This window comes from Pantherophis guttatus, chromosome 1, assembly GCF_059756535.1.
Source record: "Pantherophis guttatus breed Tessera chromosome 1, ASM5975653v1, whole genome shotgun sequence".
Taxonomy (NCBI): domain Eukaryota; kingdom Metazoa; phylum Chordata; class Lepidosauria; order Squamata; family Colubridae; genus Pantherophis; species Pantherophis guttatus.
This window is the reverse complement of record NC_142063.1, coordinates 14,598,454-14,625,749: the sequence shown is the minus strand read 5'-3', so window position 1 is coordinate 14,625,749 and position 27,296 is coordinate 14,598,454. Positions and strand designations below refer to the sequence as shown.

General features: G+C 42.0%; 1 protein-coding gene and 1 long non-coding RNA gene across 2 annotated transcripts in view; one reads left to right on the top strand and one right to left on the bottom strand.

The window, feature by feature from the left end:
- LOC117668624 (uncharacterized) overlaps nucleotides 1–4,996 on the top strand; it is a 53,036-nt gene extending 48,040 nt beyond the window's left edge. Inside the window, exons 3-4 of the long non-coding RNA XR_009623328.2 lie at nucleotides 2,185–2,417; nucleotides 4,769–4,996. This is a non-coding gene — a long non-coding RNA (uncharacterized LOC117668624). The remainder of the gene's footprint in view (nucleotides 1–2,184; nucleotides 2,418–4,768) is intronic.
- Nucleotides 1–27,296, bottom strand: part of LOC117668620 (calcium/calmodulin-dependent protein kinase type IV-like) — a 69,135-nt gene that overhangs the window by 28,757 nt on the left and 13,082 nt on the right. The window contains exons 2-5 of the mRNA XM_087893676.1: nucleotides 24,863–24,941; nucleotides 14,222–14,284; nucleotides 7,125–7,207; nucleotides 5,069–5,141 (exon numbers count right to left, since the gene is read on the bottom strand). Of these exons, the coding sequence (XP_087749802.1) occupies nucleotides 5,069–5,141; nucleotides 7,125–7,207; nucleotides 14,222–14,284; nucleotides 24,863–24,941 (298 nt within the window). The remainder of the gene's footprint in view (nucleotides 1–5,068; nucleotides 5,142–7,124; nucleotides 7,208–14,221; nucleotides 14,285–24,862; nucleotides 24,942–27,296) is intronic.

Below are 27,296 nucleotides of genomic sequence, written 5' to 3'. Positions count from 1 at the left end.
TGAGAAACAGCGGCCTACTAATATTCCCTCTTAAGAGTTATAGATTTCTTCTTGTTCTTTTATGCCGTGCTGAAATTTAGACCGCAGGAAGGAGCTTAATGCCAAATACACGCTGCCATTTTCCCCCCCTGCTTGTCCTGTTTTTTAAGCTGGTTTCTCTTCAGGGAGCAATTCCTCAGAGGCCGGGCGGGAGGGGGCTGAATACCAAATATGGAATTCTCTGCATTTCAAAGGATTCGGGAATGTTATTTATGAAACTCGTGCTGAATAGAATTACACGTTAAGAGCGAGTAAGAAGAGTCCCTTAAGGGGGTGTCACTGCAAACCAAGATTAATGTACGATTTGCAAGGTGAAACCAGCCACCTTCTCTCCGCTTGTGAATTATTCTCTCCATTCCCTCCGTTGCTGGCAGCTTCCACACTCACAAAGCTCAAATACTTTCACAACGAGCTGTATAGTTGGTTGGTTAATCTGTTTGTCAAATTAAACAACTTATAGATAGTCCTTGATTTACAACCATTCATTTAGTGACCATTCAAAGTTACGACGGCATTGAAAAAAGTGACTGACAACTGTTTTTCACACACAAAACTGTTCACACCCATGGTTGCATGATCAAAATTTGGATGCTTGGCAGCAGTAGTGGGTTGCTACTGGTTCGCCTCGGTTCGGTGTGTGTGTTGAAGTGATAACCTTTTGCGACCTTGTGACAAGCAGAGTCACCGGGGAAGCCAAATTCACTTAACAACCATGTTACTAACTTAACTCCCAAGTGATTCGCTTAACAACTGTGGCAAGAAAAGTTGTAAAATGGAGCAAAACTCGCTCAACAACTGTCTCGATGAGCAACAGAAATTTTGGGCTAAACTGCGGTCGTAAGTCGAGGACTACTTGTTGTAATTAGACATAAACAGCACTGTACAGGTAACGCCAGAGGTGGGTTTCAGCAGGTTCTGACCAGTTCTGGAGAACCGGTAGTGGAAATTTTGAGTTATTCGGAGAACCAGTAGTAAAAATACTGACTGGCCCCGCCCCCATCTATTCTCTGCCTCCCGAGTTCCAGCTGATCGGGAAGAAATGGGGATTTTGCAGTAACCTTCCTCTGGAGTGGGGAGGGAATGGAGATTTTACAGTATCCTTCCCCTGGAGTGGGGAAGGAATGGAGATTTTACAGTATCTTTCCCCTGCCACGCCCAGCGAACCATGCCACGCCCAGCAAACCATGCCACGCTCACCAAGCCACGCCCACAGAACCGGTAGTAAAAAAATTTGAAACCCACCCCTGGGTAACGCTTAATTTATGACTGTAATGGAGGCTGCCCATTAGGGAGATAAATCATGACAATTGAAAAATGGGTCACCCATATCAGCAATATGATTTTACAACTTTGTTTGTAGTACCTGTAAAGCAAACGCCGCAGTCATTAAGCAAGCCCATTGTTCACCGGTGTTTTGTCAAAAAGCAGAAGCAAAAGGCTGTGTCTGGCAAATACATTGCAAATTGTGGTCATTTGATTGTGGGCTATAAATGCAGAACAGTTGGTGAGTATGGTTCTGAAGTATGATCATGAGACTGTGGAGGTGGGGTCCTGGCCATCAGAACTATAAGTTGTAATGATCTGTGATAATATCAAGCGGTCACTAAGCAGCTGGTCATAACTGGAGGACTACAGGTACTCCTCAAGTTATGACCACAATTGGTCATAACTAAATTATGTAAAACATTTGTTAATTAAATTTGCCCCCTTTTAAGATTTTTCTTGCCAGAGTTGTTAAGTGAATCACTGCATTTGTTAAAGTAGTAACATGGTTGTTAAGTGAATTTGGATTCCTCATTGACTTTGCTTGTCAGAAGTTCGCAAAAGGGGATCACACGATCACCTGGGACACTGAAACCCTCATAAATATGAACCCCTTTGCCAAGCATCTGAAATTTGATCACGTGACCAGGGGAATGCTGCAATGGTCATTAAGTGTGAAAAGCTCACTTTTATAACTCACTTTTTCAGTGCCGTGATAACTTTGAACGGCCAATTAAATGAACTGTTGTAAGTCGAGGACTTCCTCCACTTGTAAATCATGATATTTCAAATCACGTTAATCCAAATAAGCAGCGTAGTGTGATTTTGAATCTGTTCTAATACTTCTTTTCTGTTCCAATTTCTCCCTCATCTGTTCTTTAGCCTAGAAAGAGTTTGCCTGTGGCAGGTTGGATCTGTCACTGCCGTCCATTAAATAGTTTCTTTGATGGTGCAAAATAGAGAAAGGATCACCTGATGTCCTACTTTCCATCTTGATTCTACTGCAGTGATGTACGTAAAAGAGTTAGGGCTGAAATAGCCGTAGGCCACTCTCTCCATGTTAATTACCCCCAGGACTATTACCACTGGCTCAGGAAATTTCAATTTATTTTGAGGTCAGTTCTTGTTCATCTCTCTCTCACGCTCACTGATTTGCCTGCATTTTATCTTTTGCGGGTTAATTTAAAAAAAAAAAATCTTTGCTGATGTTTTATAAATAACCCTCAAGCTCTATTTTGGCTCGCTGAACTGAGCGCGCGTGCGCTTGCTGTGATCTGAACATACAGATCGACTGGGTGTGTGCTGGGGGCAAACTAAATTGGAAATCACCCGTAGTAATTTTCCAAGACAGCACTCAGTCGCAACCAAATCCCAGGGGAAATTATGCAGCCAAGTATTCTCCTAGATTGGGTGCACTAGCTTTAACTCGGAGCAAAACTATTCACAGATAGCCCTTGATTTATGACCACAATTGAGATCAGAATTTCCTTTACTGAGCCGAGCGGTTATTCCATTTAACGTTTTGATAAGATACAAAAATACAAAAGTTAATAGGAAAGCAGTGGGGGGTGGGGAGAAAGGGGAGGGGATGAGAAGTGAGGAAGGGTTGAGAAAAAAAAAAGAAGAAGTGTTGACTTCCGACTCCCTCTGTTGCAGTAAAGTAAAGCATTAACCTCAAACCACAACTTTTTGTTTTTTCGTGATAATATAAACTAGCTATTTCTATAAAGATCTATCAAACTAATCAGTAAAGCAGAGTGGTCATTAAGTGAATTGTGTCCAATTGTTATGACCTTTTTTTGCCACAGTTGTTAAGCACATTCCTGCAGTTGTTAAGTGAATCATGAGGTCATTAAGCGAATCCAGCTTTTCCCATAGATTTTACCTTTCAGAAGCTGGCTGGGAAGGTCACAAATGGCAACCACATGACAACCCTGGGATGCTGCAACCATTGTAAATGTGTGCTGGTTGCCAAATTTTGATCACGTGACCGTGAGGATGCTGCGACGGTCATAAGTGTGAGGAAGAGGCCCTACGTATTTTGCTCCGCTAATCGTTGTGGACTTTAAGGGGCAGTGCTCATCTCCTTTTCAAGGCCATTGAGCCATCGTTGTCCGAAGACATTTCTGTGGTCATGCGTCCATCACAGAGCGCTGTTACTTTATGAGACAAGCTCATAAATAACTTTTTTCAGAGCCACTATAACTTTGAACGGTCACCAATGAGTGGTTGTAAAACAAGGACCACTTGTAATGGGGTCAGAGAAAATTCCAGGATCTGACAGAAGAAGGGCTGGATTTGGTGGGAAATTTATTCTTCATTTCTAGCTATTGAAGAGACAGCTGGTTGTCAGGGACTGAGGGGAGAAAATATTGACCCCGCATACTGTGATCCTACTCTCTCAATCAGCCCTGTGCAACTACAATAAAAATATTGTGCACATTAGTATATACTGTATGAATAGAATGTTGATAAGATTTAAAGATATTTTGAGTAAAGGACAGTTGGATAAACAGATGATTTTCACGATCCCTAACCGCTGCAAACTGGGATTTACAGAAACTGTATTCTATCTCATGTAGAAGAGTATTTCTTAACCTCAGCAATTTTAAGATGTGTGGACTTCAACTACCAGAATTCCCCACCAGGGGAATTCTGGGAGTTGAAGTCCACACATCTTAAAGTTTCTGAGGCTGAGAAACACTGATGTAGAGGACTCCCAGCTGTCTTTTTCATCTTTACTTCCTTTTTCTCTGCATCTCTCCCTTTCTTTCAGCACCAATTATTATTGGGGCTATCTTTGTTTTTCTTTTGCCCCAGTTGTTCTACTTTTCCTTGCAAGTCTTTATATTTTGTGATTTTCTCCAGTTTTTTCTCCTCTATTCTACTATCCCCAGCTAGTATAGCCCAGCTAGTGTAATATACACTGCTCAAAAAAATAAAGGGAACACAAGCAGAAGACATCCGAGATCTGAATGAATGAAATAGCCTTATTAAATACTTTGTTCGTTACATACAGTAGTTTTGTATCCCTTTAGTTGTTGTAGTTTTGTGTTCCCTTTAGTTGTTTGAGCAGTGTATAAGCTACTGTATGTAAAGAACAAAGTATTTAATAAGGCTATTTCATTCATTCAGATCTCGGATGTCTTCTGCTTGTGTTCCCTTTATTTTTTTGAGCAATAGACATGTTGCACAGAATATGACGTACATATGGAAACGTATGACTAGTTATTTTTTCCCTTAACTACCTGTATAAGGATTATTCTTTATATTATTCATGTTGTCTTGTATTCTTGTATGGACTGCACCAGTAGAGGCTAAACCAATTTCGTTGTATACATGATATACAATGACAATAAAGGCTTTGAACTTTGAGCTTTGAAGTTTAGTGCAATGTCCACTATTTATTATTATTACTACCACCAACGTAGGGAAGCTGCTGATGCCCATAAATTGCTGCTTTCAGAGCTTTCTGAAGAGGAGCTTTCAAAGATAATATTAATTGGAACATTGAAAAAAAATGAAGTCATAACTTCAAAAAAGGAACTACACCTCCCACTATCAGAGAGGCACTCTTGCACAGATCCATGAAAAGCAGAGACCTCGATTGTGTGCCTGCCTACCAAATTCCAGTTAACAGAAAAGGTGCCTTTGAAAGGTGGCAAAATTTATATTTCTGTTTCCTTGGCAACCAAAATTCTACCCTCCAAAACAGATGCAAGGACACGGAATCCAGGAAAAGGAAGGAAACATTCAAATGGCTTACGGAGACAGCTTCCAGGATCTGTTTCACCACGTGGGCTGCATCCCTTTCGCTGTAAAATCCCCTCTCCACAATCCTGCAGAGAAGAAATAGATTGCCAGTTTGTAAATCTGCTTTTGGGGGGGGGGGATACTTAAAAATAAATAAGTCTGTGGGTGTACTAGTTTCTTTTCTGCTGCTTTAATGTGTGATACAAGAAGGAGGAGGCTGGGAAGCTTTGCAAGCAGAGAGGGCAGGAATGGCAGGTTGCTAGGCAACCAGCACATTCCTCTTCCTGGTGGATGCAAAAGGGAGAACGCTGCAGGGGTTGCTAAGCAACCATTCACACATTGCCTCCTCCTTGGTTCTCTGTCCCAGGACTGCATAGTTTAACAGAGCAATCTGTTCAATTCAAATGTCTTTTTTTTAAAAAAAAATATGCCGATGAACATCATTTTGAAAGAAGTGATCCTCTTTATTTCCTAATTCTTCCTGTATGAGGGAGAACCTCCATAGGGCTTGGGAGATGGAAGGGAAAACCTTAGGAGACAGAAGGGAAGGTCTTGGGGGAATCCAGTTTTGGTCACCATGATGTAAAAAAGATGTTGAGACTCTAGAAAGAGTGCAGAGAAGAGCAACAAAGGAGACTGGAAGCTAAAACGTATAAAGAACGGTTGGTGGAATTGGGTATGTCAATGAAAAGAAGGACCAGGGGTGACATGATAGCAGTCTTCCAATCTCAGGGGTTGCCACAAAGAAGAGGGAGTCAAGCTATTCTCCAAAGCAGCTGAAGGCAGGACAAGAAGCAATGGGTGGAAACTAATCAAGGAGAGAAGCAACCTAGAACTAAGGAGAAATTTCCTGAAAGTTAGAACAATTAACCAGTGGAACAACTTGCCTCCAGAAGTTGTGAATTCTTGAACACTGGAAGTTTTTAAGAAGAGATTGGGCAAACATTTGTCTGAAATTGTATAGGGTTTCTTGCCTGAGCAGGGGGTTGGACTAGAAGACCTCCAAAGTCCCTTCCAACTGATTCTGATTCTGACCAGTTGTGTGTCACTTTTTTTAGTTGTAAGGCCTTGGGAGACAGAAGGGAAGGTACTAGGGACAGAAGGAAAAGGCCTTGGGAGACAGAATGAAAATCTTGGGAGTCAGAAGGGAAAGTCTTGGGGAGACGGCCTTAGACGGAAGGAAGAAGGGAAGGTATTAGGGGAAGAAGGAAAAGGCCTTGGGAGACAGAAGGGAAGGTACTAGGGACAAATTCCCAGTTTATTCGAGAGCCCTGATTTCCTGGTGGTCTCCTATCCATAACTAACCAGGCTTGATCCCAATTAGCTTTTCAAAATCAGGTATGAAGGGGAGGGGAAACTTTATTTACATATATCCTAGCAATTGTTATCAGTAGTTACTCTTAATCTCTACTAATGACTAGATATTCATGGAAATTTATCTGGCTTCTTATAGAATTACTCTGTGACTTGGCTTTTTTCCCCTCCAGGTCACTGGCTAATTCTATTCTTCTTGCTGCCTTCCATTTCATATTTTCATTTCATGCCTGGCTTGCAATGGCCATTCTCAAACATCATGATTAATTCCCCGTCCCAGTGGGTCACGGCCACCCATCGTATTTATTTTCCAAGAAGGACTTTAGGTTGTAGGTGAAGCTACAAGCTATTTGAAAACACAGACAATGCTGGAATCTCTCATTTCTCTTTGCAACTGGTCATTTCCCCTTTAGCTCTGTAGGTAAAAAAACTTTTAAAAAAATCTTAAACAAATTAAAATGAGGTCAATCAAAGGAACCTGGCTGGTGCAGGCACATTTATGCCCACCAATTCTATATATATAAAAAATTAACTATCTCCATTTTCAGCAAGAGCTGAAGCCAGAAAGGAACAGGGGAGAAGGCAAGCTAAGGAAATTAGAGCTTAGAGATTGGTTGTGAATTAAACCAAGCACTTTTCCTGCGTCCCAAACGCATCTTTTTCCCCATGGTAACAAATTACTCTCCTTTCCTTTGTTCAATTAGTCATCCTTAATTAAGAACCTGCCAATTAAGCCAAGGTTTCTCCTGTGTTACCTGTCAAACAGCTCACCACCTGTCACCAACTCAAGGATGAGCGTGATCTCTGTGGGGGTTTCGAAGATGTCTTTGAGTTTGATCTAAAAGCAAGTGGGAAGAAATAGAAGAGGATGAATAACTTTGATCTAAAAGCCTTGCAGAAATTAGGAAAAAGCAATGGAAATTCCGAATATTTACACGTTTGCATGCTCAGACCCCACTGAAAACTGTCCATTCTAAGATATCATGCAGAAAGTAACTTCAATCTGCTTGATTTTTATGACTTTATATGCGTCAACGTTAGAGGTTGGCAAATCTTTTAACGGCGGGTTATCAATTTCACAAGTTTATGGTGCCCTTTGGGTTGAAATTAAAAATATTTTCAAAATGGTACTAAAACCTCTTATCCAGATTACAGGTCAGCCTCAATTTAATAATCACAATGGGGACCACATTTTCCATTGTTTAGCAAGTTGGTTGTTAAGTGAGTTGCACCTGCTTTTACAACCTTTTTGGTGTTAAGAAAATCACTGCAGTTGTTAAGTGAAACATGCAATTGTCAAGCAAATGCAGCTCTCCCCATTGGCTTTGCTTGTTGGAAGCCTGCTGGGAAGATTGTAAATTGAGATTTCATAATCTCAGGAATAAATGCATGCCAGTTGCCAAGCACCCAAATTTTGATCATGTGACTGTGAAGATGCTGCAACAGTCATAAGTACGAGGACTGGTCGTTAAGCCACTTTTTTCAGTGCCATGGAACTTCAAACAGTCACTATAAATGGTTGTTGGTAAAGGGCTATATGTAGTACACTTTCTCTAAAATATAAGATAGATAAGATGTATTTTATGATTATAATCATGATTAATCACTTGCTTGTATGTACACTGAGAGCTTATGCACCAGAGACAAATTCCTTGTTTGTCCAATCATGCTTGGCCAATAAAGAATAGAATAGGATAGGATAGGATAGGATAGGATAGGATAGGATAGGATAGGATAGGATAGGATAGGATAGGATAGGATAGAATAGAATAGAATAGAATAGAATAGAATAGAATAATAGAGTTGGAAGGGACCTTGGAGGTCTTCTAGTCCAACCCCCTGCCCAGGCAGGAAACCCTACACCACTTCAGACAAATGGTTATCCAACATCTTGTTAAAAATTTCCAGTGTTGGGGCATTCACAACTTCTGCAGGCAAGTTGATCCACTTATTAATTGTTCCTTAGTTCTCCTTAGTCCTAAATTGCTTCTCTCCTTGACTAGTTTCCACCCATTGCTTCTTGTTCTACCCTCAAGTGCTTTGAAGAATAGTTTGACTCCCTCTTCTGTGTGGAAACCCCTGAGATATTGGAACACTGCTATCTTGTCTCTCCTAGTCCTTCTCTTCATCAAACTAGACATACCCAGTTCCTGCAACCGTTTTTCATATGTTTTAGCCTCCAGTCCCCTAATCATCTTTGTTGCTCTTCTCTGCACTCTTTCTAGAGTCTCAACATCTTTTTTTACATTGTGGCGACCAAAACTGAATGCAATATTCCAAGTGCGGCCTTACCAAGGCATTATAAAGTGGTATTAACACTTCTGTTCTGTTCTGTTCTGTTCTTTTTTGTTCCATTCCATTCCATTCTATTAGCTTTATATACATTTTGTTTGCCTTTTTTCTCTTTTGTAAACTATTTTCTCTAACAGGTCTTTTTCCTTTTTTCTCAAATGTTCTTTGTAACCTGGCACATTTGGAGAACTGGGAATTTAAAATGATGATTCAGTTTTATTTTGGTAATTTTGCTGCAAAAAACTGATATTAGACCAGTTTTCATTCTGATGCAAATTGCATAATTTTCTCACCAATAATGATTCAGACACATAAACTGTTCTGATTTGATTTTTTTAAAAGAAAGTGCTAATTTATATTAAAAAGTCCAAACTGAGTTGCCAGCTGGGTCCTTCGGTGAAATCTCTGCTCTGACCCAGAACAATGATATGTCAGAGACACTGCTAAAAATAAAGTTAAGGGCATTGTGGAAAACTAAGTGAAGGTCTATAATCCATCCCAGGAAGGTTTTATACAGATAGTCCTCCACATACGGCAATTTACTTAGTGATCATTTTAGGTTACAACATACTCCCCAAAATGTACTTATGACCCAGATTCAAAGTGTGATGGTTGCCCCCCTGCAATCATGTGATCTCACTTTGGGTTTTTGGCAATCAAGCAGCATTGGTGGCTGTTTGCAGCATCCCGTGGTCATGTGACCACGATTTACAGCATTTCTTGCCAGAAATCAACATTTACTTCTGGTTTCCTTCAAATATTGCCCATTGCTGACAATGGAATGGAGTGGAGCAGTGGTAGGTTTCAATTTTTTTTACACCGGTTCTGTGGGTGTGGCTTGGTGGGCGTGGCATGGCTTGGTGGGCGTGGCAGGGGAAGGATACTGTAAAATCTCCATTCCCTCCCCAATCCAGGGGAAGGTTACTGCAAAATCCCCATTTCCTCTTGATCAGCTGGGACTTGGGAGGCAGAGAATAGATGGGGGCAGGGCCAGTCAGAATTTTTACTACCGGTTCTCCGAACTACTCAAAATTTCCACTACCGGTTCTCCAGAACTGGTCAGAACCTGCTGAAACCCACCTCTGGAGTGGAGTGGAGTGGAGTGGAGTGGAGTGGAATGGAGTGGAATAGGATAGGATAGGATAGGATAGGATAGGATAGGATAGGATAGGATAGAATAGAATAGAATAGAATAGAATAGAATAGAATAGAATAGAATAGAATAGAATAGAATAGAATATTATTTATTGGCCAAGTGGGATTGGACACACAAGGAATTTGTCTCTGGTGCATAAACTCTCAGTGTGCATACAAGCAACAAAGTGATAAATCATAAGATACCAATAGGAGTAAGTAATAGGAAAGATGAGAAGGGTAATAGTAATGCAGTCCTACTGCATGGTTAGATATCCTTAGGCATAAGACAGTGCTATGGGAATTATCTGTTTAGGTGAGTGATCGCATGGGGAACCACAGTATTTGCTTAATAGCCGTAGTGTTTGCTTCATGACCACTGCATTCACTTAATGACCACTGCAAAAAAATAATCATATGATCAGGTTGGTCACATGGCTGATTTATGACTGTCATGACATATGACAGAAAACCTGTGCTCCATAACGGTTGTAAGTCGAGGACTACCTGTAACCGCCTAAAGCAAGCAATAGTATTCACTGTCCCTCACTATGGAAGCCAAAATTGGATTTCGAAGAAGCGAAATAGGAAGAGTGTTGATGTTTTTGAATTTTGCCTTTAGAGAGCTATTATGGACAGGCTAAAAATAAATGGATCATCAAACAAATCAATTTAGAGGTCTCACTCATGGCACAGATGCCCAGATTATCGTACTATGGATGCATTAAGCAAAGACTCGGCTCGGCTCCCTAGCGGAAGCCTTAATGCCAGGAGAAGATGGAAGGAAAGAGAAGAGAAAGAAGACAAGCAGCAAAATATAAGGACTCTGTTACAGCGATGATGGGTGCCGTGATGGGCCAGGTTGAGGAAAGACAAATTTATTTCTGTGGTTGCTAAGAGTCGCTACCAACTTGAGGGCTAGTCCTCGACTTACAACCATTTGCTTAGTGACCGTTCAAAATGACAAGAGCACTGAAAATAATGACAGCTGCAGCATCCCCATGGTCATGTGACCAAAATTCAGGCATTTGGCAACTGGCCTGTATTTATGACAGTTGCACTGTTTCATCCCGGGGATATGTGGTCACCATCCGTAACAGAGGTGGGTTTCAGCAGGTTCTGACCAGTTCTGGAGAACCGGTAGTGGAAATTTTGAGTAGGTCCGAGAACCGGTAGTAAAAATTCTGACTGGCCTCGCCCCCATCTATTCTCTGCCTCCCAAGTCCCAGCTGATCGGGAGGAAATGGGGATTTTGCAGTATCCTTCCCCTGCCACGCCCACCAAGCCACGCCCACCAACCCACACCCACAGAACTGGTAGTAAAAATTCTGACTGGCCGCACCTCCATCTATTCTCTGCCTCCCAAGTCCCAGCTGATTGGGAGGAAATGGGGATTTTGCAGTATCCTTTCCTTGGAGTGGGGAGGTAATGGAAGTTTTACAGTATCCTTCCCCTGCCATGCTCACCAAGCCACCCCCACCAAGCTACACCCACAGAACCGGTAGTAAAAAATTTTGAAACCCACCACTGATCTGTAACCTTCCCAGCCGGCTTCCGACAAGCAAAGTCAATGGGGGAAGCCGGATGCGTTTAATGACCGCACGGTTCACTTAAGAACTGCAGTGATTCACTTAACAACTGTGGCAAAAACAGCCGTAAAATGGGACAGAACTCACTGCCTGGCTTAGCAACAGCAATTTTGGGTTCAATTATGGTGGTTAAGTCAAGGTCTACCTGTAATCCATCAATCAAAGCATCAGCTGTGGATCTAGCGGTGGCTTTCCAATATTCTTACCACCGGTTTGCTGTACACGTGCACGCTTGCTTTGCGTGCTTGCCTTCCGCGCATGCCTTCTGTGCATGTTCTTGGCCTTCTGTGCATGCTCTTTGTTCACACACACGCCTTCCACGCGTGTGTCCAGCCTCGAAAACATGGCTAAATAGGATGGCATTATGACGGGGTGGGTGGGGGTTGCTCCCGATTCCGACCGGTTCGCAAGACTGGCGGGAGGCCCCGCCCACTGCCCCGGATATCGTCATTGGCGATCTGCGCATGTGCAGAAGCGATCCCATTGTGAACCGGTAGTAAAGGTAAGTAGAACCCACCCCTGGGCCCACCCACAATTGCCGCTACCGATTCACCCGAACCGGTACAAACCGGCTGAATTCCACCTCTGTGTGGATCATTGCAAGGTGTTGGTGGGAAAGAGCAACATATTGTATAATGAGGAAGAAAAAACCATAGTACAACTGAAACCAACAGCCATACTCACATCTAATAGGAAGCATTATACACACTGCATAACTGCAACTCAAAAATCAATGGAAGGCATAAACTATTTTTTAAAAAATGTTGCCTGGAAGCAATTTTGATGAGTTTTTAGCCAGCAAATATATCATACATTTTTATATTTATTATAAATATACACGAATATTATATTTGATCTAAATATAATAAACAGACGTCAAAAGGTTTAATTTTTTGAGGCTTAGGCTTAGCAACAAAGGAAGTAAATCACAAGATTATTGAAAGATTCCCAGCTGTCAAGGCAACCTGAAATCACAGCTTTTTGTATTCTTTATGACAATACAATGAAGCTAAAACCCAGAGCCTATTAGGGGAGAGGGAAATATTTGCAACCGCCCTTCGAATTTTCTCTTTCTAGCTCACCCTCCCTCCCTCCCAGAAAATTGTTCCATAATAGTTTCTTAAGATGTTAGTGACACTGTGAATTTCATACCACTTTAATCATTACTTCCCCAGCTCAGGGTGCTTCATTCAGTGATCCTACAATACATACCAGTCACACCAGGAAGAGGCTTAATGCTTCCTTCTAATACATGGCTCTGCAATCTTTTTCTTATTAACTTCAAAAGTTTGCAATCCTATTATCACTTCCTATCAGCTGAATGCTGGCAGCAGCAGGGAAAGTTACACATCGCAAGGGTAAACAATGAAATGAAATTTCTCATCTCCTCTCTTTTTTTAAAAAATGGAACTTTGAACAAACAAAGAAATTTGTACAGAGAAGAAAAAACAAGCTTGATTTAAAAAAAAAAAACCGAAACAAAGAAAAGCTGAGATTTTATTGTCCGTGCAAGAAACAATGGTAGATCGGTAACTATGTAGGAGAAAAGAAATTCATAGTGTTTGGTATATTCTCAGGGGCCCTGCATAGAATCAATCATTTTGCCAAGGAAGAGGGAGGGATAGAAAGGGATAGAGAGATAGATGGATAAAAAGATGATAGAAGATAAATGATTGTTAGAGAGATGGATGACGGATCTATCTGATGATACATTAATATGTGGATAGAAGATAGATAGACAGACAGACAGACACATAGAATCGATGGATAGATAGAATCGATGATAGCTAACTAGACGATAGATAGATAGATAGATAGATAGATAGATAGATAGATAGATAGACAGACAGACAGACAGACAGACAGATAAAGACAGACAGACAGACAGACAGCAGGCAGGCAGGCAGGCAGACAGATCATGATCTTGGTTTCATAGTGGACATCTCAATGAAAATCCAGAGTGCAACAGCTATCATTTATTTATTGATTAAATTTATTTGCTGCCCATCTCGCTGTCATGTGACTCTGGGCGGCTTACAATCTATTAAAAAGGATTCCATGCTCGGAATCATTAAGGAGGGAATTGATAATAGAAATGCCAATTTAATTAAGCCATAAATATAGGACGGTTATGGTCCCTTGGACTGAAGAGGAATATTTTGGAGCTGGAAGAGATGTAAAAGATGGACAGTGATTAATATTAATATGTATGTATGTATGTATATATATATATATGTGTGTGTGTGTGTGTGTGTGTGTGTGTGTGTGTGTGTGTGTGTATGCATGTATTTAAGTATATGGGTCTGTAGGTATATAGGTATGTATGTATATAGTATGTGCCTATTGTACACATAGGCACATACTATATACATACATTATACATATATACCTACAAACCCATGTATACACATGGTATGTATACACAAAATTATGTATACAAAAGTATGTATACACTTTTGAAAGCAGGCAACAGAATTTCATTTTTAATGTGTGCCAGTATACCCACAATAAAACATGACAATAAAGGCTATCTAAAAGGAATCCAAAAAGAGACATTGGCTGAAGCAGCTCCCTGTGAGGAAAGAATAAAACAATTGCGGGGCTACAGCTTAGTGACCGTTCAGAGTTGTGACGGACCTCCCCAGGGTTACTTACGACCCAGATTCGAAGTTCTCACAGCTGGACTTTCCAACAGTCACGTGACTGTATTTTGGACGCTCGGCAACAGGAAATCAGAAGATGGAAAAAAAAACACCTCTGCATGTCACAAAAACAAACCAAATGTGATTACCGATGTAAGCTAACCATTTTAAATATTACAGAGATCAGTTACTTACAATATTTGGATGGGAGAGCCTCAGCAAAACTCCAATTTCAGTTCTGACAATTTTCTTGTCAATCTGCAAAGAATAACATTTACAATAATGTTGCTATCCAGGTGGTCCTCAAATTACGACCATAATTGAGCCCAAAATTTGTGTTGCCAAGTGAGACATTTGTTAAGGGAGTTTTGCCTCCGTTTTACGACTTTTCTGGCCCACAGTTGTTAAGTGAAGCATTGCAGTTGTTAAGTTAATAACCCCGTTTGTTCAGTGAATCCGGCTTCCCCATTGACTTTGCTTGTCAGAAGGTCGCGAAAAGCATTTACGTGATCTGGCAACACTGCAACTGTCATAAATGTGAATCAGTTGCCAAGTGTCCAAATCTTGGTCACGTGACAATAGTCATAAGTGTGACTATTGGTCATAAGTCACTTTTTCCAGTGATGTTGTAACTGCGAACGGTCACTAAATGGACTGTTGTAAGTCGAGGACTACCTGTACCGGGTGACGCTAGGATTGAGGAAAAGCAAGACTATTTGGACAAATGATTTTGCCATTGCCTCCTTCTTAGGGCTGAGAGAAAATGACTGGCCTAGATGGCTTTGTGTTTAAGGCCAGACTAGAACTCATAGCTTCCCAGATTCTGACCTTTGTCTTCACCATTGGCTCTCAAGTTATGTTAAGCACTACTTAATAGTAAATACAGGTAGTCCTGGATTTACAACCACAACTGAGCCCAAAATTTCTGTTGCTAAGCGAAACAGTTATCAAGTGAATTTTGCCTCATTTTACGACCATTCTTGCCACAGTTGTTAAGGGAATCACGACAGTTTTCAAATTAGTAACACACTTGTACAGTGAATCTAGCTGCCCCACTAACTTTGCTTGTCAGAAGGTCGCAGAAGGTGATCACATGACCCCAGGACATTGCAACCGTCATAAATATCAGTCAGTTGTCAAGCATCTGAATTATGATTGTGTGACATTTTTTTTTATTTTTTTTTTTAATTTGATTTATATGCCGCCCTTCTCCGGAGACTCAGGGCGGCTTACAATGTGCTCAGCAATAGCCTTCATACTTTTGTATATTTATACAAAGTCAGCTTATTGCCCCCACAAACTGGGTCCTCATTTTACCTACCTTTGAAAGGATGGAAGGCTGAGGCAACCTTGAGCCTTGGAGAGATTTGAACCAGCAGTAAATTGCAGGCAGCTGTGTTAATAACAGGGTGCGTAGACCACTGTACTATCAAGGCTCTTGTAATCATTGGGATTACTGCAGCGGTCATAAGTGTGAAGAATGGTCATAAGGAACGGTCACTAAACTGACTGTTGTAAATCGAGGATTACTTGTAATATGACTTGAGATCATTCCCTTTGCGTTAAAGATCAGGGGAGGAGTTGAAAAGGTCAAGCGGGTAGGCTCAACCACTATCAAAAGAAGAATGGGTTTCAATCAGTTATGGCCAGGGGTGGGCTTCAAAAATTTTTAGCAAGGCGTTCTCTGCCCGGTTGCAGGGTGGGCGTTGCCATGGTGGGCGTGCCCTAGTTGGCCTCCTGCACCACAACAGGGAGGGTGTATTTGCACTCCCCGGGCTCCGGAGGCTTTCCTTGAGCCTCCAGGACGGTGAAACGGCCTCCCCAGGCTCCAGAGGCCCGTTTCTGGACTTCCCGAACTTCCGGTAGGCCAGTTTTTCGCCCTCCCCAAGCCTCCGCATGCGCCCTGCATTTACCTGCATCCAAAACGGGCCGCGTGGGGACTCCTGGGAGGGGAGGGGCAAGGTCAGCGGGGCCAGCCAGGAGTGTGATTTGGGGGTTCTCCAAATTGTACAGAATCTTAGCTAGAGCTTCTCCCAAACCCCTGCGAACCCCCAGCAGCCCACCCCTGGTTTCGGCTGCCATCTTGACTTTTTCGATACCTCCCTGAAAATGCTTCTTTTAACCATCACTCTCGGCTAATATCAGCCCTTTGAGGTAGGCCAAGTCAGGAAACAGATAGCATGTTAGAACTCTGCTGACTTAGAATATACAGATAGTCCTCACTTAAAGACCACAATTGGGACAACCGTGGTCATTAAGCGAGGGTATCTATATAGCCTAAATCAGTAGAGTTCCACAATTTGTGGCAATTTTGCTGGCTTCTGGCCAAAAACATCCATTTGGAAGAATTAGTTCATTATCCCAATTTTGGTCATTAAGCGAGGATTATCTGTATAGACTAAATCAGTAGAGTTTTTACATGCTATTGTTTCCTGATCTGGCCTTACCTTAAGTGCTAACAATAGCTAAGAAAAACGTGTGAGTTTAGGTTGCTGAGCCAAGAGGTCATTAAGTAAGATGCCCACGTGACTGCTTAGCTCAATGACCACAATCCCAGCATTCCCTGTTGCACCCGTTAAGGGATCCCATAGGTCATTAAGTAAACAGAATCCTTCTCTGTGTGAACCCTGAAGCTAGCCTGGTTGAAGCCATCTTGGAGCTTCAGTGCTGCCACACTGGAGCTGAGGGATAGGAAGGGGGGATTAGAGATAGTTGGGGTTGTGTAGTCAAAATAAAATACTTTCTCTTGGGAACCAAGGATGTTCTCACACCTGGCCGGAGGAAGGAGGAGTGATGTCACCAGGCCACCAAAGGGTGCCTTGATTGGACCATGTGACTGATTGTTTGGGGTTGAGGGAAAAACTTTTATTTTTAATTAGGTGAAACCCAAGAGCCTTGGTCGCACAGTGGACTGAAGCACTGTTATTAACATCTGCTGCTTGCAATTACTGCAAGTTCAAATCCCACCAGGCTCAAGGTTGACTCAGCCTTCCATCCTTTCAAAGGTGGGTAAAATGAGGACCCAGATTGTGGGGGCAATAAGCTGACTTTGTATAAATATACAAAAGCATGAAGGCTATTGCTTAACGCATTGTAAGCCGCCCTGAGTCTCCGGAGAAGGGCGGCATATAAATTAAAGCAAAAAAAAAAAAAAAACCTCTGAAGGGTCCCGCAGATTTGTGCCAATATGATATATCCAATAAAGTTATTCTTTGAGAAATTTATTCATTTGCCTTGGAGTTTTGCTTAGTATGGGTCTATTTACTTGGAATCCTGACACCAGTGGTGGGATTTAGCCGGTTCTGGTGAATCGGTAGCTAAATTGCTGGCTGGCTCTGCCCCTCCCCTCCCCGCCCCTTCCAGGAGTCTCTCCGCACCCCATTTTGGCTCCCAGGTAAATGCAGGGAGGCTAGGCCCAAAACGGGGCACGGGGGGTGCCCCTCTGCAGCCCATTTTCGTTCCCAGGAGGCTTCAGAGAAGTTCCCTAGGCCCACAATGGGGCGCGGGGGGGCATGTCCCCCCTGCGGTCTGCTTTTGCTCCCAGGGGGGTGCAGGAGGCCGAGTGCTGTCTGTCACACCACCTGGCCACGCCCACCATGGCCACGGCCACCCAGCCGGTCATTAGGACAGAGAACCAGTTGTTAAATTATTTGAATCCCACCACTGTCTGACTCTCTGTGCTTATGCAGTTGCAGGGAGGAAAGGAATGATGCTTAAAATCCTTCTCTCCCTGCCTCTGGGTGGCTCTCCACAGAAGTGGGGAGAGAGGGATTCAGTTGCCTCCTGAAAAAAAAGCACCTTTGGGTTTAGTCTTCTGAGCTTTCAGACTCGTGCTGGAGCCCATCTTCAGGGAACTTCTCTCTACCGGAATGTGGGCTATTTTATGCATAGAATTTTTGTGGTAGGTGGGACGCGGTGACTCAGTGGCTAAGATGCTAAGCTTGTCGATCGAAAGGTTGGCAGTTCAGCGGTTCGAATACCTAGTGCCACATAACGGGGTGAGCTCCCGTTATTCTGCCAACCTAGCAGTTCGAAAGCAGGTAAAAAATGCAAGTAGAAAAATAGGGACCACCTTTGGTGGGAAGGTAACAGCGTTCCATACGCCTTTGGTGTTTAATCATGCTGGCCACATGACCACGGAGACGTCTTTGGACACTGCTGGCTCTTTGGCTTTGAAACGGAGATGAGCACCGCCCTCTAGAGTCGGGAACGACTAGCACATATGTGCGAGGGGAACCTTTACCTTCGCCTGTTTATGTGGTGCCTGGTTGTGTGTGGCTTTTTATTTGTTGATTGGGGTGTTGATGGTCAGATATTAATTCCTTGGCTCTTGTTTTCTTGTGCTGCCAAATCCTCAGCTACTAAGTACCTGATAAGAAATTTCTTTGCATTCTTCCATTCAGCTTTCAGAAGGGATTTGGAGCTTCCTGCCTGCTTGGGTTTCGGCTGCTGAGATCCCCGCAGGCATGGATAGGCCAGGGACCACTTTCAGCCAGCCCCAAAAGATGAAAGGGAGTCCTCTTGACAGACACCATCAGTTTACAACCTTCCCCGCTGGCTTCCCCATTGATGTTTTGGGGAAGCCAGCAGAGAAGAGTGCAAATAATGATCACGTGATTGCGGGGCGCTTGCCAATTGGTTGTAAGTGTGAACCAGGTTGCGTGACACCCTGATTGCGATCATGTGACTGCAGAAGGGTGTGTGTGTGTGTGTGCAACATTCTGCAAAAGTTGGAAGTGCTTTAGTGGCCATAAAACACCCCTTCCCAAGGCCACCGTAATTTCAAAGTCATCGGTCAATCGGTTGTTAAATGAGGACTGTTGGTCATAACAGAATCTTGGAAGCCTGGCAGGATTTCCCCTTCCTTCCCTCCTTCTACAAGGTTAAGGCAGAGTCACTTTAAATTTGTTTCTAATGTTCTATTTCTGTCCTGGGATTAAATCATGTACCGCTATCATGTACATTTTCCAAGGTCACATCTGTGATTCTCTATAGTACTATATTTCCATTATTTGTAATTTAATACTGAGAAATCCAGATTTTGGAAGCCAAAAGGTTGGCTGAGTCACCTAGAAACATTGGAAGAAAAAATATATATCTAAAAATCATTTACAGAACGGATTGCTGGCTTATCAACATGTGAATTAAGCTTCTCTTTCCAGTAAGAGGGCAAGAAAGAAGATTTTTGAGCAATATAAACAACATTCTGGCAGTTATTCTGTTCCGAATATAATCTGCCAGGCCCTTTTAACCTTTTTTTTAAAAGTATTAAATTTGAAGTTATCCCATTAACGGAATATAATTCTGTTATTTCTGTTGTAAGCATGTGTACTTCTCTTGTGCTAATTAATTTAGTGTAATAAGATTTGTTTATTTTAAAATGACATTTGAAACCAGAGTATCCTGGGGAACTTACACCAAGCCTCGGCGCATCTGTAATGGGTGGGTGTGAGTCAAAATGATGGTTGTGATTGTGTGGTTATGAATCCCACCCCCCCGCCTCTCTATGTATGCTTCTGCAGCTACCATGTTCCCAAACTCACCTGTAGAACTTGCATTGAATTACCATTAGGATGCTGATGATATACAATTACAGAATAAAAGTAGTCCTCAATCTTCTCTCTCTCTATATAAATGGCTATGTGTATGTTTGTGTATGTTCCAGCATAACTCTGGGACACCTTGAGCAATTTCAACCAAACTTGATACACAGATGACTTACCTTCTGGAAAAAAATTATGTGGGGGTAAGACACCCTTAACACCCCTCGGGGTGTGTCTGTGTGTGTGTGTGTTCCAGCATAACTTTGGAATGCCTGGGCCGCTGAACTGAAAAGGAATGAATTATATCTATAGTGTCAAATCACAGTACTTTCGACAGTGATAGTGTGCATTTTGGATTCAAGTTCTGTTAAGATACAGCCTGTTGCGCCTTAAAATGGCTTCTACTGTACTGAGCAGCGGAGTTGCCATGGTAACAGCTTCCCAGTACTCCACAAGGGGGCTCTCTCTTTTAAGGAGCAATGGTTCTTTAAAAAAAAAAGGCCCTCAGCTTCAAGCAAAGAGGGCAAGTTGACGGGGGATAAATAAATACCCAGGCAACGCCAGGTTATCAGCTAGTTTACAATTAAAATTAAGATCAGAATTTCCATTGCTAAACAAGGCAATCAGTGAATCATGCCTGATTTTTATGAACTTTCTTGCAAAGGTTGTTAAAGTGAATCACTACAATTGTTTAATGAATCAGGCGGTCATTAAGCGAGCCTAGCTTTGCTCATTGAATTTACTCATTGGAGGCTGGCTGGGAAGATTGCAAACGGCGATCACATGCACTGCAACCATCGTAAATCACCGCCAGTTACCAAATGCCCAAATTTTCATCACGCTATTGCGGGGATGCTGTGATGGTCATAAGCGTGAGGACTTTTCTTTTTCAGTGATGTGGTAATTTCAAATGGTCACTAAACTAATGGTTGTAAGTAAGAGAACCCCCTGTACTTTTGTACGATGCTGGTTTTGTGTCTTTTGTATTGTTCTTTGGTTTTAAATGATTAAACAATTGTAAACTGCTTAGAGTCATTGAGAATTGGGCATATATATTTAATAAACTATTAAAATTGTTATTACTTTGTTGTTGTAATTGTTGTTGTTATCATCATCATCCAAGGTCATACAGTCAGTCCTTGACTTATAACAGGGGTGTCAAACTCAAGGCTTAGATCTGGCCAGCCTGGAAACAGCAAAGGACCGGCTCGTGGTGCCTCTGCCAGCGAAAACAGAGCTCGGGAGGGTTCCATTTTTGCTGGCAGAGGGCGAGCAAAACAAACTAAAAACAAAACAAAAGGAGAAATGTTTCCCTTTTTGCATTTGGGCATGCAAGAAGGGACAGGAAAAGAGAAAGGGAAAGGGAAAGAGGAAAGACCAAGGAAAAGAAGGAAAGATGGGAAGAGAGCAAGGAAGGAAAAATAAGGAAAGAGGGAAAGGAAGAAGAAAGGAGAATGAAGAGAGAAGGGGAAGGAAGGAAGGAAGGAAGGAAGGAAGGAAGGAAGGAAGGAAGGAAGGAAGGAAGGAAGGAAGGTTATAATGTGAGGGAGGGTCTCAGGAAAGTGGTACCCCTGACACAAGTGATGTCATACCATGCCCACCTGTGGCCACATACTCGCAGCCCTCTGGGGTCAAACACAACCCTGATGCAACCCTCAATGAAATCGAGTTTGACACCCCTGACTTACAACATTCGTTTAATGATCGTTTGAAGCTATAACGGCATTGAAAAAAAGAGTCTTATGAACAGGCCTCACACTTATGACATTCCCATGATAATGTGATTAAAATCCAGGTGTTTGACAATCAGCACGTATTTATGATGGTTGCAGTATTCTGGGATCACATGATCGCCATTTGAAATCTTCCCAGCTGCTTCCAACAAGCAGAGTCAATGAGGGAAGGCAGATTTGCTTAATGACCATGTCATTCACTTAACTGCAGTGATGTGCTTAAGGGCAGTGGCAAAAAGGTCATAAAATCAGGTGCGACTCACTTAACAATCACCTTGTTAAGTAATGGAAATTATCATCCTAATAGTGGTCATATGTCAGGGACCACCTGCAGTCTCCTAAAAGGAGCAGTTCTGTGTCCTAGGCGGGCGTCTCCTAGGTTCATAGCTTTTGCTTGATCATTAGGTAGAGAGCATTGGTGCACCATGGCTAGTCCTTCCTGGATCTAGAAGATCTAGCAATAATGACTCTTGCTTTGCTCTAGATGTTTCTTGACTACTACAATGCACCCTTTGCGGGGCTGCCATTGAAGATTACTACAAGATTGTCAAAACCATTTCATTGAGATAAACTTCTGAAGAGCATTACAGATAGTCCCCAATTTACAACCACAATTGACCCCAAAATTTCTGTTGCTAAGGGAGATGTTTGTTAAGCGAATTTTGCCCCATTTTATGACTTTCTTGCCACAGTTGTTAAGTGAATCAGATTCCCCATTGACTTTGCTTGTCAGAAGGTTACAAAAGATGATCACATGACCCCAGGACAGTGCAACTGTCATAAATATGAAAAACGGTGATCAGTCACTTTTTTGGGTGCTGTTGTAATTTTGGCCGCTAAATGAACTGTTGTAAATTGAGGACTATCTGTACTACTGTTTGGGTGGTTCAACTTATTTATTTTGTTGTGCATTTCCATCATTATATTTTGTAAAGCACCCAGAATGTTGCAACTGGAGTGTAATATATATATGTATAAAATATATGTATGTACGGTAATGGCCAAAATTGTGGAAACCTTTTGGGAAAAGTGTATTTTTGACGTTTGATGGCTAATAACACCACTTTTTTTGGGGGGGGGGGTTTCAAGATAATTATATTCTACTGCTGGAATGACCTGGGAATAGCCCAGACCTTAACCCAATTGAAAATCGATGGAGCCAACTAAAGAAATTTGTTAGTCAGAAGCGACCCAGCAATAAAACCCAGTTAATAGAAGCAATCATTCAATCTTGGTTTTACATTATAACAGCTGCAGAACTGAAAGACTTGGTTCAGTCCATGGGAAGAAGTTGTAAGGCCGTAATTCATGCTAAAGGTTACCCAAATATTAACTAACATGGTGATCATTTTTGTATATCTCGTTTTTTTCTATGTGTTTCACTTTTCTTCTTTATACTGTAACTGCTATTCTAATAGCAAATCCTTCATAAAAGTCATTGCATTACATTATTGATTAAATTATCTTTCCATTGATATAATTTTATGGTACTACTCCAAAAAGAAGTGGTGGTGTTAGCCATCAGACCTCAAAAATACACTTTTCCCAAAAGGTTTCCACAATTTTGGCCACTACTGTATGTATATATGTACTTTAAAAATTGATTTTGACGTATCAACACACTAGGGCTTAGGGCTTTTTTTTAAAAAAAAATCATAGGCTTTAAGGATGATGTAAATGTTTACAGTTTCCCAGCTCTCGCTGAACGCATTTCTGGGAGATAGGTAATTGCCTGGAAATTGCGTTTGCGTATGATGCAATTTTCAAGCAAAAAGTTATTACCAGAGCGGAGAAGGTGAACAATTCTGTTGCTGTCAGAGAATCTAAGGTAAGTGAAAATTAAATTCGGTGGTGATTTTGGTAATGATTTTGTAGTTCAGTTTATCTGCTGATGGGCTTATCTATGAGAATACAGTAATAGAAATCCAATCTTTAGTACAGTGTTTCTTAACTTTGACAGACGTGAAGACTTCAATTCCCAGAATTCTCCAGTTAGCTGCCTGGGGAATTCTGGGAGTTGAAGTCCACATATATGAAAACTGCCAAGGCTGAGAAACCCTGAACTAGTATCTCTGCTTTAAAAACGATTCAGGCAGCCAGAGGAGAACCTTTTATTGGAAAATACTGGGGGAGGAATCAGGGTCCCATGGATGGGGAATCATGATAGACAAGATGGTGGATACTCCATTGCAGTCCAAACCTAGCCCATAAAAGGGGCGGGGCTTGGATTATGACATCACATCCACTGTTTTGCCTGTTCTGGGCTACACAAAAGGGGTGGCGCTTTGATCCTTTTTACCTGCAGATGTTGCTGAGGTAGTCCTTAACTTGTGACTGGTTATTTTACAACCATTCGGAATGAATTAGGATGGTCTTGGAATGGGAGCTTTAGGGGCCTGCAAAGCACTTCTGACCATTGTAAAATGTCACACACACAAACACTCTGAAATAATGAGGCTACATTTTGGGCACTTGGCAACTGGTTGCAATATCCCTCAGCCGCTTGTCAACAATTTGTGACATTTTTGCTGGTTTCTGGCAAAAAACGAACCAAGGACCCCTCATTTCAATCCCGAGCTACAAATATTCTCTTTTATCAGTAAATATTGGTTCATTTAACGACCACTGTGAAAAAAGGCAAAAAAAAGACGGATCTGGTCACGTAATTGCCTCAACTTATGACTGCAATGCCTTACAACTGGATTTCTGATCCCAGTTGTGGTCATAAGTTGAGGACTACATGTATTGCCATGCAGAGTAAAGTATTCTAAATTAATCTGGAGTGGTTTCCACTGTTTTTACAATGCTATGCTAATTTCTTGAGAGATCGGTTGTCCCTCACTGCAGAAAATCATCTATGTTCCTCTGTTTTCATATTCTCCCTTAGGCTATTTTGTAAGGAACACAGAAAAGCACTAGGGGGTAGTTTGGTCTAGTAGTTGTTAAGGCACAAGCTAGAAGTCAGGAGACTGGGAGTTCTAGTCCCACTTTAGGCATGAAAGCCGGGTAGGTGACTTTAGCCACCTACTAAAGGAGCTCTGGTGGCTCAGCAGACTAATTAACATCCACTTACATCTGCTGCCTGCAATTACTGCAAGTTCAAATCTCACCAGGCTCAAGGTTGACTCAGCCTTCCATCCTTTCTAAGGTAGGTAAAATGAGGACCCAGATTATGGGGGCAATAAACTGACTTTGTATAAATATACAAAAGTATGAAGGCTATTGCTTAACGCATTGTAAGCTGCCCTGAGTCTCCGGAGAAGGGCGGCATATAAATCAAATTAAAAAAAATAAATCATCATGAAACAGTGAGTTCTAGTCCCGCCTTAGGAATGAAAGTCTGGTAGATGACTTTGGCCAATTATCAGGAAACAGTGAGTTCAAGTCCCGCCACTGGCATGAAAGTGGCTGGGGGATGTTGAGTCAATCCATCTCATATGATAGAGATTATGGGGAAAATAGGAAACGGGAGCACCTTTTACACTGCCTTATTACAAATTAAGGCAGGATAGAACGCTAGCTAAAATGTGCGTGATGAAAGTAAAGAGATTTACACTTACCGTTTTCTTCAATATTTTGGCAGCATACTGGACCTGAGATCCTTTCTCTTCGCAGCTGTAAACCACAGAGGTGGCCCCCCTAGAACAGACAAGGATCAGTAGTATTGTTCCCAAAACTGAGACTGGAATCACACACAAGTACACACAAAAAATATTATGACTGATTAATAATAACCTAAAATAAAGGAAATCATAGATTGTGCATAATTGTGCATTTTTAGTATCTGGTTTTGGTGCACACAATCTCAGATTGTTTTTGGTTTGGCTTTTTTGAGTCCTTCCTGGTGCTATGTTGGACTTTCTAACCAGGGGTGAAATGCTACCGGTTCGAGCCGGTTCACCCAAACCGGTAATTTAAAAATGCTTTAAAAAAGTTTTTAAAAAGGTTCCGAGGATCACGCAGCACAGCTGATTTTCACAGCTGATAGTCGGAGCCTTTTTTTTTTTACTTTTTAAAGGATTTTTACTACCTATTCACCCAAACCAGTAGTTAAAAAATGCTAAAAAAAGTAAAAAAAAAAAAAAAGTTGGCTATGCCCACCCAGTCACATGACCCCACCCATCCAGCCATGCCTACCAAGCCACACCCACAGAACCAGTAGGGAAAATTTTTGAATTTCACCACTGCTTCTAACCATCCTTCAATCAGAAGAAAAGGTGTCTCCCTCAGCCTGGATCAACCCTTAAGCAAAATCGGCATGAGCTGAAGGCACCAAGGAAAGGGGACACTTCAAAGACTCTGGAAAGAGTGCAGAGAAGAGCAACAAAGATGATTAGGGGACTGGAGGCTAAAACATATGAAGAACAGTTGCAGGAACTGGGTATGTCCAGTTTAATGAAAAGAAGGACTTGGGGTGACAAGATAGCAGTATTTCAATATTTGAAGGGCTGCCACAAAGAAGAGGGAGTCAAGATTTTCTCCAAAGCACCTGAGGGTAGGACAAGAAGCAATGAATGGAAACTAATCAAGAGGAGAAGCAACTGAGAACCAAGGAGAAATTTCCTGACAGAACAATTAATCAATGGAACAACTTGCCTCCAGAAGTTGTGAATGCTCCAACATTGGAAGTTTTTAAGCAGAGACTGGACAGCCACTTGTCCATCAGGCGAACCGGTAGTGGCAATTTGGTCTTGGTCGCCAGACTGGTAGCGACTTCTGGCTGGCCACGCCCCCTGCCTGGTCGCTGCTCGCTTGCCACTTCCGGCCGCTCGACAGTCGCTCGCCCCTTCCGGCTGCTCGACGCTCACCACGCGGCCTAGCTAATCGCCTCACCAGTCCCTTCCCATCCCAAAGCAAAAGGATAGGTAGAAAATGATGGTAAAAGAAATGATCACTAATCCCTTTCTAATCTCCTGGTACAGGAGCTGTTGACACGATAGAGTCAAAAAAAGCAAGATGGCAGCAGCCATCACAGTGAAATCAGAATACTGCCTATTTTATTTTTTTACTCGTCCCAATGTACTTTTTGATACAGGTAATCCTCGACTTACCACAATAGAGCCCAAAATTTCCATTCCTAAGCAAGGCAGTTAAGTGAGTTTTGCCCCCATTTTTATGACCTTTCTTGCCACCGTTGTTAAGTGAATCACTGCAGCTATCACCCCAGGGATGCTGCAACGGCTATAAGTGTGAAAAGCAGTTATAAGTCACTTTTTTCAGTGGCGTAGCTTCAAACCGTCACTAAGAGAACGGTGGTATGTCAAGGACTTTGTGTATATTACTTGTTGATCTGGAATTCTTAGAATCCAATTTCTTTTTAATAAATCTTGCTAAGGGGACTCTGAGGTTTCGCCTGGAAAACCAATTACTTTGGGTTTTATATGCAGAGGCCGAGTCAGATTTGGGCAATTTTAAAGCACTTTTTGGAGATTAAATCCAAGCCGCTGCACAGCTTCGGGGCACAGAAAGCCATATTAATTGTGTACCTAAGTGGTGTTTGCTAGATCCAAGCATCTTGCAGTACAGAAGGATGAAATCCCCCTCCTCTTTCCCCACTGAAGGATTTTTTCCCCCTCTGGCTTCCTTTGGTAAAACTCTTCTAATTAAAATTGAAACGCTCAAGAGCTTTAAACGGTTAGGCGGCTTTCAAGACCAAAGGCAGTACTACTATAGGGCTCTAACCTCTGTCAAGTACAGCAGTTCCCAGAGAAATAAACCTGGTAAATTTATATCTACATAGACATGACATATCCCAGATGGGATATTCAGGATGACCTGATGGAAAAAACTCTCAGAGGCCCCCAAATATCTTTTATATTTGTGGAGCAAAGTTTCCTTTAATGCATGTCCCAGTAGAATACTGTACATGAAGCAGTCAGAAGTCATTTCTGCTTCGTGTTAGTGGGGTTTTTTCTCCCCCCTGTATTCCACTTCAATAGAAAATGGTGCAATTGGATTCGTTTGAAAAAATTTCCTCATTGGTAGTCCTCGACT